The 14887-nt window shown below is 45.9% G+C and overlaps 1 protein-coding gene across 3 annotated transcripts; it reads left to right on the plus strand.

Annotated features, from left to right (window-relative positions):
- The first annotated feature begins 423 nt into the window (after positions 1–423).
- Positions 424–14761, plus strand: LOC148829921 (G/T mismatch-specific thymine DNA glycosylase-like). Of its 3 annotated transcripts, XM_088923471.1 has the most exons (11): positions 424–562; positions 933–1004; positions 3755–3903; positions 4570–4796; positions 5104–5173; positions 6479–6614; positions 9521–9603; positions 10423–10517; positions 10841–11012; positions 11285–11413; positions 11523–14761. In XM_088923471.1, exons 2-11 carry the CDS (start codon positions 949–951, stop codon positions 11666–11668), a joined length of 1263 nt encoding a protein of 420 aa, XP_088779597.1. In that variant the 5' UTR covers positions 424–562; positions 933–948; the 3' UTR covers positions 11669–14761. The 3 variants fall into 3 exon arrangements, with proteins under 3 accessions (XP_088779597.1, XP_088779599.1, XP_088779598.1); XM_088923473.1 differs by lacking the exon at positions 933–1004 and having other exon boundaries at positions 496–562; XM_088923472.1 differs by lacking the exon at positions 424–562 and having other exon boundaries at positions 859–1004.
- The last annotated feature ends 126 nt before the right edge of the window (positions 14762–14887 follow it).

Consider the following 14887-nt stretch of genomic DNA (forward strand, 5'->3'; position numbering starts at 1 on the left):
GTCATCCCAATCCCAGGAGCAGTTTGTCAGAGCAGGTTCTCGCCTGCAGTCACACGCAATCACCCATGCCCCCCTCCAAAACGGGTGTGCCACGACACGAATTCGGGTAGGGAAATGATGACGCGTCTCGCCACACGTGTGCTCTTCTCAGCCAATCGCTAGGAGCGCCGGAGTTCAAATGTCTTACGACTACAATGACAAAGAACAGGGAATGAAGAGGGGGGTGGCGTTCATTAAATCTTGTTAATAGCACCTCAAGAAAAACGTATTCATATGGTAAAAATAAACTGTATAGAATAAAATTTAAGATCTTTAGTATCTGGTTGATTGTTCGTGTCTGGAGTAGCCCATGTCGCCGGGAAGAGAGACAGGAGGGAGAGCCTGGTCCCCCTCCCGCGTGGAAGTTGGTCTGACCCGGTGTCAGGGGTGACGGCTGCGCGGTGCGGGCTCGCTCCAAGTCTTTGTTGTCTGCGGTAATCCGCGCTCGGTTCGGGCTTTTTAATTGAGTACAATCTGTGGTTTTTAACGAAGGAATCCCATTTTCTCACGTCACTTGAAGCAGGTATGTTATACATGCGCCCGCCGCAATACTTTGTGGATGAAAGCGGGCTGTTTTCCTAAGCGTAACATATCTTCTGCCTCCTGTGTAGCTAGGCCGTGGCGAGCTTTTCTGTAGTGAGTTTTAGATCCGTATTTTGAAAGGTGGTGGGAGGGGGGGATGTAATTTAAGACTGGTATTGCTATAGTTATAACTGCTGTCACTGTGAGCGCTGAAGATCGACAGTCTCGATGTTAAACGTCGGTACGGTGGTTTTGTGAAGTAGCTGAAGTCCTTATGACTAAGATTGGGGAGGAGGTGGGGGGGGGGGACGTGTCAGTTTTTAAAATACACGTTTCTGCTTGCTGCTGTCATTATTATTAATCTATTTAAGTAAGTCCAACGTAAAGATGGAAGAAAAGCAGTACGCGTCTTTGACGGTGCCTACGGAGTACCTACAGCACTGGTGAGTCTGTCCCCTACACGTCCATCCAGGCGAGTTTGATTGCCTTTTCTTTACTGTCTCTTCTCATAACTGTCACAGCAGCCTTGGCGGGGTGACGGCGTGAAAAGTCACCCCGCTGTGTTGCAGTTAAGGTGGCGCAAGTTCGCCTCGGTGGCCGGAAACACTCTGACCGCCCGGAGTCATCGTGCGGTCAGCCGTCAGACTCTCTCTGCCCTGCTGGCACAGCGGGTTAAACCTCTTTCTGCTGATACGCAGACGGATACGTGAAAGACGAGGACAGCATAGAAACTTACCGGAGTTTAGTGCTCAGGTCAGCGTGGTCCGGTCCAGCTGCTCATGGAATTAATGGAAAAAATACAAATGTTTTCATTGGGGTGGTGCGCTGCCCTCCATACATCTTGCTATTTGATCAGTGGAAACGCGTCCGCTTGCTGGTAAACTCGCCCACACACACACACACCACACTGAGTTCTGCTGGAGTTCAACAGCGTCTTCTGTGAGAGGCTGGATTGCTACATAGAGTCTGATGATAAGATAAGATCACTTTATTGGTCATATACAATTTCTTGCAATAGGAATTTGTCTTTTCGCATACCCCAACTTGCTCTCCATGAGACACACAGACAGGGAGAGAAGCTTGGGGTCAGAGCGCAGAGTCAGCCATTTATACGGCGCTCCTGGAGCAGCTGGGGTGAAGGGCCTTGCTCAGGGGACCAACGGAGTAGGATTCCTCTGCCGGCCGCGGGATTTGAACCGGCAACCTTCCGGACACAGGTGCAGATCCTGAGCCACAGCGCCACCTCTCCGTCTCTGATTCGGTGGACTGTAAGAGAAACGCAAGCTGATAGATTGCGGATGTGTGCTGTTCACACTGAGATCACTCAGGATTCATACCTGATGTGGCTCACTGTGTGGTTGAGTGTTTTTCGTGTGATTGTGGAAGACACGTTTGCACGTTTTCCCGAGGATCAGACTTTTTTCTTTACCCGCTGTAAAAGGTTACAGACTAGTGGTCTCATGGCCACGGTACTGTAATATGGGAGGAGTCTGAACTCTTTCTCGAAGGCCCCTTGGAGTCGGCTTCAGTCACTAGTCCCAGAAGTTGGTTTCAGCTTCCCACAGTCCTCTGTCTGTGTCAAGAGGTTTCTCCTGATTTCAGGCCCTAAACCTCATTTTCATTTGAGTCCCAGAGTCCCTGTGTTGCTGTGTGGCTCATTCGAATGAAATCCCTTGTATTCAGGGTTCTGAATACGTGCATGAAGCCCCTCATTGTCTTCTGTGGTCCAAGACAAAACATTCAGTTCCGTTAGTGTCAGTGTGATGTTCCATTAAGGCCAGGAAAACATCTGGTTGCTCTTGTATTATTTCTAGAGCAGCAGTGTCTTTCTCATAACGTGGTGACCAAAACTGAACTAATTGAACACTCATTAGTTCTATTTTGAATGTAACTTGACATGATGTAACCCCACACTCTTAACACGCCCGTGTATTTTGTATTTTGTTAGTCTTTGTTATTGCTTCCCTACACTATCCTTGATCCTGGAGGACTTGTGAGTCTGCAGGATGTCTGGGGCTCCAGAGCCCAGAGCTGCGGAGCGTGGACAAACTGATAACTTCGTTCCAATTAAATGAGCTGGGTCAGACCAAGAGTGCAGCTGTACCGAAAAACTGTAGAGAGACACCAGCTGTCCAGGACCAGTAGTTTCAACTCCTGGTCAAGTTTAAAAAAAAAGCGAGTGTACACAGTCTTTCTCACTTCAGTTGCTTCTTTGGGTTCAAGTATCATCCATCTGATATTTGAATTTTGCATTTGTGTTTCCTGCATTTTCTGTATTACCTTGCACATATCCACTTTGTTTCATTTGTCACTTGTCTGCCTAGTCCTGAATTTATTCTGTTAACACTATATGCAACATCACCTGTTCTAGTATCGTCTGGAAACCCAGCAAGCTGAAAACACTGTGCAGCAGTCTTGATCAGTTTTCCAGGCCTGGTCTTAGACTCTTCTGTCTCCTCCGGTTTTTCAGCTTACTTCCTAATAAGTTATTGAAAGCTGAGCTTTCAAAATTGATTGTTATATTGCACTCGGGATGTAGCCTTACGAAAAATCTTTTATAAGCTATCATTTTCAAGAAATCTAGTGATCAGGATGCAGTTGTTGCTCCCCAGTAGCTTTTTGAATGACTCATATCAGTTAATGCCGTGCGGTCGCAGGTAAGAGTTACGCTCTTATAGACAGTTCTCAGTGCTGCTTGGGCCCATTGGTCAGGGAAACGGTAAACCTAAGAGGAATGCCAAAACCCCACCAACTAGGACAGGGTACATGCTAATTTCTCACCTCATTCTATTAATGAACTAAAAAGGCTATACAAGTACAAGAGAGCAGTTCCCTTTAAAGGCTTGATGAGCCAGATGAGTGGAGGGAAAGCCTGAGAACATGAGAACGTCAGGACTAGAACACACTGATGTAGATCATTGACAAAGATGGGAGGAGCTTCATTCCTTGAATGTATGCCATCTGTAGAAGGATAAATGATTTTATTAATTAATTTATTTTACATTCAGATGTCTGGGTGTGTAGTTCTGCGGAGTGTAGCAACGGCTGCAGCAGAAGTTTATTCAGTCTCTTTTCTGCACAGAGAAAATATAAGCGTGGTCTCTCCAGTGTGCGTCTTTCAGAAGCTGACGTCATGTCATGTTCCCTCGTATTTATGCATTTTGTTTGTTTTCGCTTTCTCGTTTGTTTGAAGGTTTCAGTCCACTCAGCAGATCCAGGCCCTCCAGGCAGCTCAGTATCACCAGATGTCCACCGTGCCCCCCTTCGTAGACGGCTCCAGGGAGGAGATGGAGGCGCACGAGCCGAGCGTCCATCAGGAGCCCCCTCCGGCCCCCGTGCAAGGTACTGGGCTGAGGACGCGGCGGGGTTCTCATCGAGCGGCCGGAAAAGGCGGTGCTTGCGCTGAAGCACAGAAAGCGATTAGGCTGCTTGTGAAAATGCTGTGTTCGTCGCTGCCGGAAGCTCAGCCTACCGTGTGCAGGTTTCGTACGAGGGAGTGTTTTGCCACAGTTTGCCTCCGATATGGGGCAGCCCGTGTTCATGGCGGGCCCTGTTGCTGATGTTGTGGAATCGGAGGGGAGAGAAAGAGATCTAGAATCAGTACTAATGGGCAAGAAGGGCAGGAGCTCAGACTGGTTGGGGTGGAGAGAAAGAGACATAGAAGCAGTACCAATGGAAATGAAGGCTTTGAAGCTGATACTTGGCAGGGAGAGAGTGATAGTGAGAACGTACCAATGCGCGTGAAGGATGTAGAGCTAACGTGGCTTGGGGAGAGAGAGACACACAGGCTGTGCTGATGGAAATGAAGTGTTTGGTGCTGCCACTAGGTCGTTTTGCCACAATGTCCACGAGTGGGGCTTTCAAGTTTGCTTCTGATAAGGGGCAGCCAATGTTTATGGCTGGCCCCGTTGCGGAACCACAACAGAGGTATCTTGGGGAGCCGCGTTTCTCCGGCGACGAAGGTGTAATACGCAGTAACAAAATGGCGTGGTCCTTCTCTGCCTTCAGCCCCCACAAAGGGCAAGCGAGGGAGACCCCCGGGCAAGGATCCGAAAAAGCCTGCAGCCAAGAAGGCGAAGACGGCGGAGGGCTCCGCGGGCGGCAAGCAGGAGAAGATCTCGGACGCCTTCAAGAAGGTCAAGAGGAAAGTGGACCGCTTCAACGGTGTCTCGGAGGCGGAGCTCATGACCAAGACACTGCCCGACATCCTGACCTTCAATCTCGACATCGTCATCGTGAGTGACCGCAGACGGGGTTCGCGTTTTGCACCCAGCTCGTTGAACTGTTCGTTTCTGGAAAGTGCTGCCATATGGAAAAGCTCAATGGAATTAATCCATTGATCTTGAATTACGATTGGATTTCGGCAGCATAGCTGATCTTGCACAGTATTGACGTTAACGCATTATCAATGACAGCATGCAGTCAGTGACGGACTAATTAACAGTGCAGAACAATGAACAACATATTTGCTGATTGACCAGTAAAATGTTTGTATTCGTGCTTGTTAGTGAGTGCTCTGTTTTTCTTATTTTCCATATACAGATTGGTATTAATCCAGGACTGATGGCAGCTTATAAGGGCCATCATTACCCTGGCCCTGGAAACCATTTTTGTAAGTTGTGTGAGAAGTATTTGTATTCATCACTGTCTTTGTGCTTTGTGCTGTTCTTGCAGTAGGTAATTTGCCGGTCCTGTTAAACGCCTGTTGCAGGCAGTGCTGCAGTCCACACGGGCAGCAGGCTCACCCATGTGCCGGGCCCGCCTTTATTCCAACTTTAGAGTATTCCAGCGGAAAACATGTGGTGCGATCCCTTACCCTTTCCACTTATGCCCCAAAATTTGTCAATTACACTTCAAAACGAGATGGAATATACTCTGTTGGTCAGAAGATCATAGATCAGATCTATGTGCAAGGTGATCTCAGTTTTAAATGTTTTGACATTGTCATTTCAATGTATTTAAGCCCATTTCGTGTTGCATTTAATGAAAACTGAATGGATGTTAAATATGAATTGTGTTCGGGATTATTATTGCATGCAGACCTTGGTTTGGGTTGGTTTTGTAGCTGTTAGACCAGGTTTGACTCTAACGAGATGAAGTTCAGAGTTTGCTGTTTGAAAAGTCTTTAAACAGTACCAGATGAGACATTGGCAATACCCATGTCCTGAGTTTGAGGGATTAAGACACAAAGAACATATTTTATGTAACATGTTAGGAAAAAGAGCTAAAACAAATGTATGGTATTGGAGAAATAGAATGTGTGGATAGTTAAGATCATCTTTAAATTACAAGAGTGTTTTTATAAAGCGTGCTATTAAATGTCTGCTTTCATTTAGCAGCCATATCACCCTGCAACTCGCAACTAGTAACCCACTGAAGCTCAGCAGGTGTGAGCCTGCTCAGTACCTGGATGGGAGACCTCCTGGGAAAAACTAAGGCTGCTGCTGGAAGAGGTGTTAGTGGGGCCAGTAGGAGGTGCTCACCCTGTGGTCTGAGTGTGTCCTGATGCCCAAGTATAGTGACGGGGACACTATACTGTAAAAAGGTGCCGTCCTTCAGACGTAAAAACGAAGGTCCTGACTCTCTGTGGTCATTAAAAATCCCAGGGTGTTTCTCGAAAAGAGTAGGGGTGTTAGCCCGGCCTCCTGGCCAAATTTCCCACTGGCCTTTACCAATCATGGCCTCCTAATAATCCCCGTCTCTGAACTGGCTTCATCACTCTGCTCTCCTCCCCACTGAGAGCTGGTGTGTGGGGAGTCTACTGGCGCACTCTGGTGTTCATCCAGGGGGGGCTGCACACTGGTGGTGGTGGAGGGGATCCCAATTACCTGTAAAGCGTTTTGAGTGGAGTGTCCAGAAAAGCGCTATATAATTGTAAGCAATTATTAATTATAATTAATTATTATTAATTATTTAGGGAAGTGCCTTTTCCTGTCTGGTCTCAGCGACACCCAGCTGAATCACCTGGATGACCAGTCCTTGCCAGAGAAGTATGGAATCGGTTTCACAAACATGGTAGAGAGGACGACTCCAGGAAGTAAAGACCTGTCAAGGTGAGATGGGTGAGAAGGTGAGCTCTCGATTTGTGAGGCAGCCTCTCAGGCATGTCAGTCTGGCCAGTGGCTCTTTGCCCGAGATTGGCCACTTCTTGCGTGTTCTCAGCAGCCTGTAAGGTGTACCTAAATTCTTTATGGTGCACCATCATTAATTCTTTTCATCAGCTCTCATCATTAATCACAAACGCTGGATGTGCTTAAAAAATTTAATTTTAACACATCTATTCCTACACTGTCTTTCTGTTCCTCATTGCTGTGAGCAGCAGGCGGGTTCCAGGTGATAACTTCCAGGCAGTGCGAGGTATTCGGATTGCCTGGAATTCACACTGGACAGAAAGAAGTATCCAGTGATCCTCATAAGAACAACGTGAATGAGGAGGAGGGTCCCTGGTATTTTTACTGAAGTGGGTTTTTCATTGGAGTGTGTGAATTGAGATGACCAGTGAAATCTGTATTCTGTAGACAGGGATATCCAGGATATCACTACAGTGGTAAATGTAATGTCGTAACAGCGTTCTTCATTTGCACTGTGAAAGTTAAGGCCAGCTCCGCATAAACACAACCCGCTAACCATGAACCTTTATATTTGGCCCACATCCAGAACTAGTGCTGAGCCAACTCAGGCTGCAAATGAGTGGAAGTTCAGCCCATCAGCTTGTTGAATAGATTGGAGGATCACAGCTGGATGCTTCTTGATGAAGCCGATATGCTGGCATCTGTCAAGGTGACTGGGTAGCTTGTTCCAACAATCACACGCAAAACGCTGTTTTTATTTTATTTCAGTACATGCCTGAATCGGAAATGGACTGTGAAGTTTAAAATGTATTTATTTTAATAGTTAAGAGATCTAAAACTATCAACGAGAGAAGCAGTGTTCTCTGAAAGTGATATTGTCAGGCGCACTTTTATAGTAGTCTTTTCCAGTGCTGAGATTGTGGTCTGAAAGCCATCTCATTTACTAGACACGTATTTGGTGTTGCATTCCTAGTATTTACTGGATTTGAGAAACTGAACTGCAGTAATTGACAAAACGGTGAGAGAAAGTCTCCTCTCCCAACATGACTCTTAATAAATCTTTACTTTTGGTTTTTCTTAAATATGATTTAAATCATATTAATAGCCAGGTTGTGCTTGTATAGAGCTACAGGCCAAGGTGAAGTGTACTTGTACTTGTGGCCAGTAGGCTTTGTAGACCAGGCATCTGACCCTCAGACCAGTGTATCTTACTCCCCTCCTGCAGTATGAAGAGCATGAGGTTTAAATCAAGCCCTGCAGAGCAGACACTGGGACAGAGGGATGGTCAGCAACAGAGGCAGTGAATGTTTTATTGAGATTGCGGGCGGGTGGTAGTCTTGATGTCTTTCACGAGATCTTACAGTAAAAATCAGTTTTTAAAAAATGGGCTGTGGTAGAGTTTATTCTGTAAAATAAACGGTGTTGGGGGCATTCAGTCTTAAAATAAGAAAATACGCAAAGATGTTAATAACATTGGAAAGTAAAAGATCTAAGCTGTTGTTTCTCCTGCATTAACAAGCGCTACTGTGTGTGACTGCTTAGCCGAAGTAATAGATTTTATATATTGGTGTGGCATGCAAGAGAATTGATGTGGTCAGAGAAAACAATCTGTTACAAATAGGAGGTCATCAGAAATAGCCAAGCGGATTAATCCATAAGTAAATTAATCATAACCCCCAACTTGTGAATGATTTTTGCCAAGAATATATCTGAGTGGTTGGTATAATTAGAGGCACCTGAGTCCTTTTGTTGGAAAGAGTAAGAATTCAGGCACACTGAATTAAACAGATATTTGTTACGATGACGACAAACTAAATAACACACAATATAAAGATACAACACTGCTGTCTTCCTGGACTCTTGATTGACACTTGACCATTTACCCAGAGCTTAATTAACTAAGGTAAATCAAGGTGGGCATGACAACCCAGTCTTTCTTGCATTGGAAGAACGGCACTACATCGATTCCCCAGCCAACGTGACTTTGAGAATTGTAATGAGGCTTACTAACCAAGCTGTGATTAATAGCGCAGTGATGGATGATTGCCCTAGAGTTGCTCTTGGCTGTTCCCGACAGGCCCCAGGAGCTGTCTTCAGCCATGTGGTTGGGTGGCTTGTCCCGGGCACCTGCTCGTCCCTGGGATAAAAACTGCTTTCTGTTTCAGTCTGGAGTGTGATTTCACTTCATGTTCAACGGATGACTCTGGAATCTCATTTTGATGCTGGCATAGTGTATCTGGTGACCACTAAATACTTCAGTAAAGTCTTGTCCTGAAAAGATCATTCCCCTGAGCTGCCTGTGAACAACTTGCCCTTATTACTTTCTTTAGATGAGCAATGTCCTTCATGTAGTACAAGTTTAACAAGAATTTAATACAGCATTATAAGTCATTAATTACTTTTGACTTCTGCATTTACTTTATGTATCAAACTTTATATCACTTTACATACACTCCAAAAGAGGGCAGTAATGAGTCAGCTTAATCCCATTTTCTTTATTCTTAACATTTCAGACATTCTTCTTGAAATGTCTCAGAACAGTGGTCATACTCTTTTTCTGCATTAGTCTTTGCTTGAGCAAGACTGTGAGGGTGGACTTGTTCTATGACTAGATGACTTTTAAGCATTTGCTTGGACACAACCTCTGAAAACTAAAGAAGAACAAGATCATTGCCGAAGCAAATAAATATTTATTCTCTTGCCAAAACTGCAAAACACTGTAGATCGGTTCTGAAGTGTTTCCATATGTATTTGCTCAAGGGTCTACACCGCATCGCACAGTTCTTTATTTTTCTGTTTTCTTTAGCAAGTGCTCTAAATTATGTCAACAGAATTATTTTTCCATCGGCGACAGAAGGTTACTGTTTGGTTTTTCTCACATCTTACAGCAAAGAGTTCCGTGAAGGCGGAAGGATTCTGGTAGAGAAGCTGAAGAAGTATAAGCCCCTGGTTGCTGCTTTCAATGGAAAATGTGAGTATTGAGACTGAGTTTTAAATTTTACATCTTTAAGATGCATCATGGGTGAACTGGCTTCTTGTGCGTCACTTTAAAAAGTTAGCATGTTTGTGAGTGCAGGTTATCCTTTGGGTCCCATTTGCAAACTGTTTTTCAAAGACGCGATCTTTTGTTGAACCCTTTATTGAAGGATTTGTAAACCTAAAAATGAGTGAGTTACCCTTAAAGGCATGATTTCCGAGAAATGTTAACAGAGCGGTCAGCCCTGTTCTTCATGGTCTCAGCGTGGGCTTTTTGAAAAATTAAACCGAGGACTGACGTCTCTTGGCACTTAACTATTGCAGTCAGGCTAATTGGCTCAAATTAAATGTCTCTGGTTCTATAATGAAAGAGAATGTTAAAGCTCTGCACACAGGAAGAGATTGCTTTGTTTGTAGCTGTTTTAATTAACAAGGAAGATGGGATGCGTTTGCCTTAGACCTGGAATGACGTCCACGCAATTCACACTAATAGATTGAAAGCATCAAGTAATGTTCATTTCAAAATGCCCTTTTATCCCCTGAATTTCTGATTATCTTTTTTATGATGACAGTCAAAGCTATGGATTATGGCACCTGAAATTGTATTTGTTCTTTGGGGGGGGGATTTTAAAAGCCATGAAAGGTAAAATAAGAAAACTTTCATTTGTCCTTGGTTTTCTCTGCACTGTTGCAGTCATCAGTGTTGGCCAGGTGTTTTATTCAGTTAGTTATTTTATTCCACATTAATAGAGGTAATTTCCTTTTGATAAATGTAACGAACAACTGTCTGCCTTCATTTGTGTTTTGTTTCCAGGTATTTATGAAATATTCAGCAAAGAAATATTTGGCTTCAAGATCAAGAAATTTGAATTTGGTTTACAGCCTCACAAGATCCCGGAAACTGAAACAGTAAGCGGTCTCATCTGTTACATACAGTGCTGGTGTCAGAGGCAGGAGGTTTTTAAAACGAGGAATTTCTACTGATTGTTTCCCGAGTTCCTCCTGAAGTGGGGAATGTGTGGCGGTCACATGACCCTTGGGTTTCCAGGGCTCTCCAGCTTTTTGAGAGACCCTTCCTGTGTTCCCGGCAGTGCAGCACGAGAATGTTCGGAACGTGCATGGAAACTGATCTCAGTTGAATACATAGAGGTGTATGCTATAGTGCATGGCTGGATTGGACTGCGCACGTCTGGATAATGGATGTGCATGTTGACCCACGCTGCCCCCTGCAGGTGTGCTACGTGATGCCCTCATCTAGTGCGCGGTGCGCCCAGTTCCCCCGTGCGCAGGACAAGGTGCACTACTACATCAAGCTGAAGGATCTGCGGGACCAGCTCAAGGGCGTGAGCGTCCCCGAGGAGGTGCAGGAGACGGAGTACACCTTCGACCTGGAGAAGGCCAAAGGTACAGGGCCCCGGCCATCGCGATGTTCGGACTCCTGCCGCTCAGGAAGAGGGCGTCGTTTTCCGTGATGCGAAGCGGCCAGCAGTGCGGGGCTGTGATCCCGGTGTCAGGAGGGCGGCGGCGAGGCCCGTGCAGGAGCGACCGCGTGCGCTTGCTCGTTGGCGTAGCTGTTCGGGCTGGGTTAGCACAGACCGCTGAGCTGCCCGCCGCCAACAGGCCAGGCGGGCCGAGGGGCCTCGGGTTTGTGACCTTTCTCTGCTTCTCCCCCGCAGAGGATGCGAAGAAGATGGCCATCAAGGAGGAGCAGTACGACCCGGGTTACGAGGCTGCTTTCGGAGGGGCATACGGGGAAGTGGGGCCGGAGAGCAACGGCCACTGTAACTTCTCATCGGCCGGGCCAGGTATGGTGCGGAGAGCGGGCTCCCCCTCCTGGGGGGCTCTCCTTCGTCGTGCGGACACGCGGCGTGGGGGGGGTCCGGGGGCTCTTGTTCATGGCTGTCTGTGTTGCAGAAGCCACCAGCGGGGGCGCGGCGCCTGCCCTCGGCGTCGGGCAGCTCCCGGACGGGCAGTGGATGACCCAGTCGTTTGCGGATCAGATTCCGGACATCGGCGGCTGCGCCGCTCCCCAGCCGCGAGGTGCCGAGGCCGTGCAGTGAGGCTGAGCCCGCGGGCCCCGCGAGAGCCCGGCGGGCCTGTCGCCGCGACCAAGACGCCGAACCTCAGTTCCCCAACTGAAGAGTCATTGTGCCGGGACTGTGTTCATACCGATCAGGTATCTCGTACCGCATCCATCCGAGAATTTATATAGTGAGCTGTTACACGATGAATTTTACGTAGATTAGTCGATTCTATGGAAACTACTATTTAAGGATGGTAGAGTTTTTTTTGGGGTTTTTAATTGCTATTTAATGTAAATCATACATTGTCATTTTTTTTTAATGGAAATTTTAGAGGATCAGAAACTTTTACAGAAAGTGCAATTTTACTACTTCTCAGTCTTACATTCGTAAATGTAATAGTGCTCCTGACTTGAATTTTTTTTTTTCCACTGGTTTGTTTTCATAGACACAGAAAATCAGGGTTCTCCGATGATACTTGATTGGTGGTTTTACTAGCGAGGGCTTTATCAGGGGGAGTGCCCAAGTCCTGGATTTGATGTTTAAGCTTTTACTTTGCTTTTTTTTAAAGCAAAGACAGTAGTTCACATAAGGAGTACTTTATAAACAAAACACTTCATTCTGTTTTCTGCCTGCCTGGTTTTCTTCTTAACAGCATTTTTACCAGTTTTACACCCAGGTGTAAGATTGATGACCACATTGGCTGTGGAACTGAGTGGTGTTTAAGCTGCTGACCAGGACAGGGTCCCAGAATAGTCTTGTCACACAAGTTACAATTCTACAAGTAGGTTAAAGATCTCAAAACGGTCATAAAACTGCTATAAAATCCAGTGGTTGAAAAAAACAGTCTTGTTTTTGTGTAAACCAAGTTAATAAGTCTGCCCAAGACGTTGTTAGAGGAAGACAATACCAAATCTCTGATCTAGAAATAGCCTGCTAGCTGTGGTGTGAGCGTAGCTGTTGAGCACAAGGGTGAAAACCCATCAGCTGTCTCTTTCTTTTGTTGCCAAACGGGTTGACTGACTTCCACTTAGTGATCGATTAGGGTCAGCTTGGTCACTTGAAAGATCTCATCATGTACTGTGCCTTTTATAAGAAAACGGCAAACGATTTTGTTTTTGAAAAAAGTTTGGGCAGCTCTGTTATTCTCAAAAGCTGTTGGAAGGCTCATGAAGTGTAACGTACTTCTCCACTTCGTGGTATCACATCGCGACAGCCCCCTTTTTTGACGGAGGTGTGAGAAATGGTCTGGTCAGTGCAGCAGCCTTTATGTTTACTTGTCAGTTTTCGGGTACTGTATTGTTTTTCCTCCGTGTTGTTCAACACTGAAACTGTACTTTTTATGAAGTGGGGGTAAGGTTTTACCACCGGTGTAACCAAAAGCCTTGAGGGGAGGGAACACGTAGGGGTGGTGAGTTGTCACGGGGCGGCTGCCTGGAGCTCAAGGTGCAGGTTTATTTACAGTCAGGTCACACCCTTGCAGTCCCCCAGTAATCGCCGTGCAGGTCCAGCACCGCTGTCCAGGTGGTTAGGTCCTTCTCGGCTGTAGCCGTTCGCCTCTCCGCCCTGCTGCAGGGAGCAGGCGGAGAGCTCGGGCGGCACAGCTCGTCCTCCCCTCGTGCTGCTGCCAGTGTTTCAGCTCGGCACCAGGCGCGCTGCTCTGGAATGTCTGAAAGCAGCAGTGCCTGCAGTTGGGTAGTCTGCCCAGCCGGTGAGACAGTCCTTTGGTTGACTTGTTGACCGATGGGGAACATGGGCAGTTCTAGACAACAGTCCTGCTTAGAGAGCTGCTCAGTGCTCCCACAGCCATCCGCAAGTCCCTGCCACTTGCCCCTGGGATGAGAAGTGGATATTGTCGTCTTTGACTGCGCAAGCTACTGCAGGTTGTGGCCAGTAATGGCGTGTGGGGTTTGCGTCTCTGCGTGCGTTGAGGTGAATCCCTTCGCCTAGCCTGCTTCCATTTCCACTCCAGGCTCTGCTCTAATGTCGGCCATCGCTGGGCCTGTTCCACCTGGTTTTTCAAAAAAACGTCCTTCATATTCGCCTGGCATCCCGCTCCGATGCTGCTGAGAAATAACCCTGCACCTGCGGCCAGGACCTGCCAGTCGACGGGGGTGGCCGGAGACTTCGGAGATTTTTCTCTCCCTGACCCCAGGTCTTACCGGAGGACCTGGGCGCCAGTTGCTCAATATTTCCTGAGACTAATGATCTCCTAACAACCATTTTATTATTTCGAGAGACCTGTTCCCTCAAGTTGAGAGTTGAAATGAAATTGGAAAGGTATATAAAAAGGAAAAGGAGTTTTACAGCAACCAGAAGAGAGCTCTCTGCTGAAGTTGCTTAATATTGCCTTGTGGTGTTCATACTTCCACAAAGCCTTTTGACACAGAATTTCCTGAGCCAGTCTAGAATGTTTTTAAACAAATGAGCAAGCAGTTTTTAGAAATGAGATCATCATAGCTAGATTGCCCAGTTTTCATTACATTTCATCAAAAGCAAATAATGCTGTTGGGTTGAAGTAAATAGAATAAGTCTCTGGAGAAAGAATTCTATATCGGTTGAAGCAGATTTTTTTAAAGAAACATTCCATATTAATAATTCATGTTATTTACAGAAAAACTGTGAAGGCTTATTAAGAATTCACTCTTTGTCTACAGCATTTTAAATAAGACACACTCACATTCTTATCTTTAATGAATCTGTGGTGCTCTAAAGAATATACACTCTGGAAACAGTGTGTTTCCAAGGGAAAATGCTTGATTTGCAGTCTGTATTTTAGTGTTCTAAATGTTGACAGGCTTGTGGCGTTTTGTTCTGTATTTTTAAATCTTTGGATCTGTGGTGCAGAATTGTGCTAATGCAAACCAGATCCATGTGGAGCTTGGTGGTTCGTGCTGTGGAGGGTCTCCCTGTCCCACTGGTGAATTAGGAATGAATGCAAACCAGTGTAATCACAGGACTCTCTATGCACAATTGATCATGGTGCTCTAAAATCCAATGGCAGCTATTTAAACTCTTGAGCTGTACTGTCTGTGTACATTATGTAAAGGTGTATCTTAATGTGTTGATGAAGATCGGTGTTCAAGCACATGAGCAATCTGACCTTCCAAATAAAGGTTTTGCAAACCCTTAGTCACTTCAAACATTGATGTCTTTTCTTTGAGTCGAGTAAACTGGTGACTTTGTCTCTGTATGCAGTTTTGCAGACTTTGAAAATATAAATATCTAGTAGTAAAAACCCAGTACAATTTTTCAAAT

The sequence above is a fragment of the Atractosteus spatula genome, chromosome 8 (genome assembly GCF_055471065.1).
Source record: "Atractosteus spatula isolate fAtrSpa1 chromosome 8, fAtrSpa1.hap1, whole genome shotgun sequence".
Lineage (NCBI taxonomy): Eukaryota > Metazoa > Chordata > Actinopteri > Semionotiformes > Lepisosteidae > Atractosteus > Atractosteus spatula.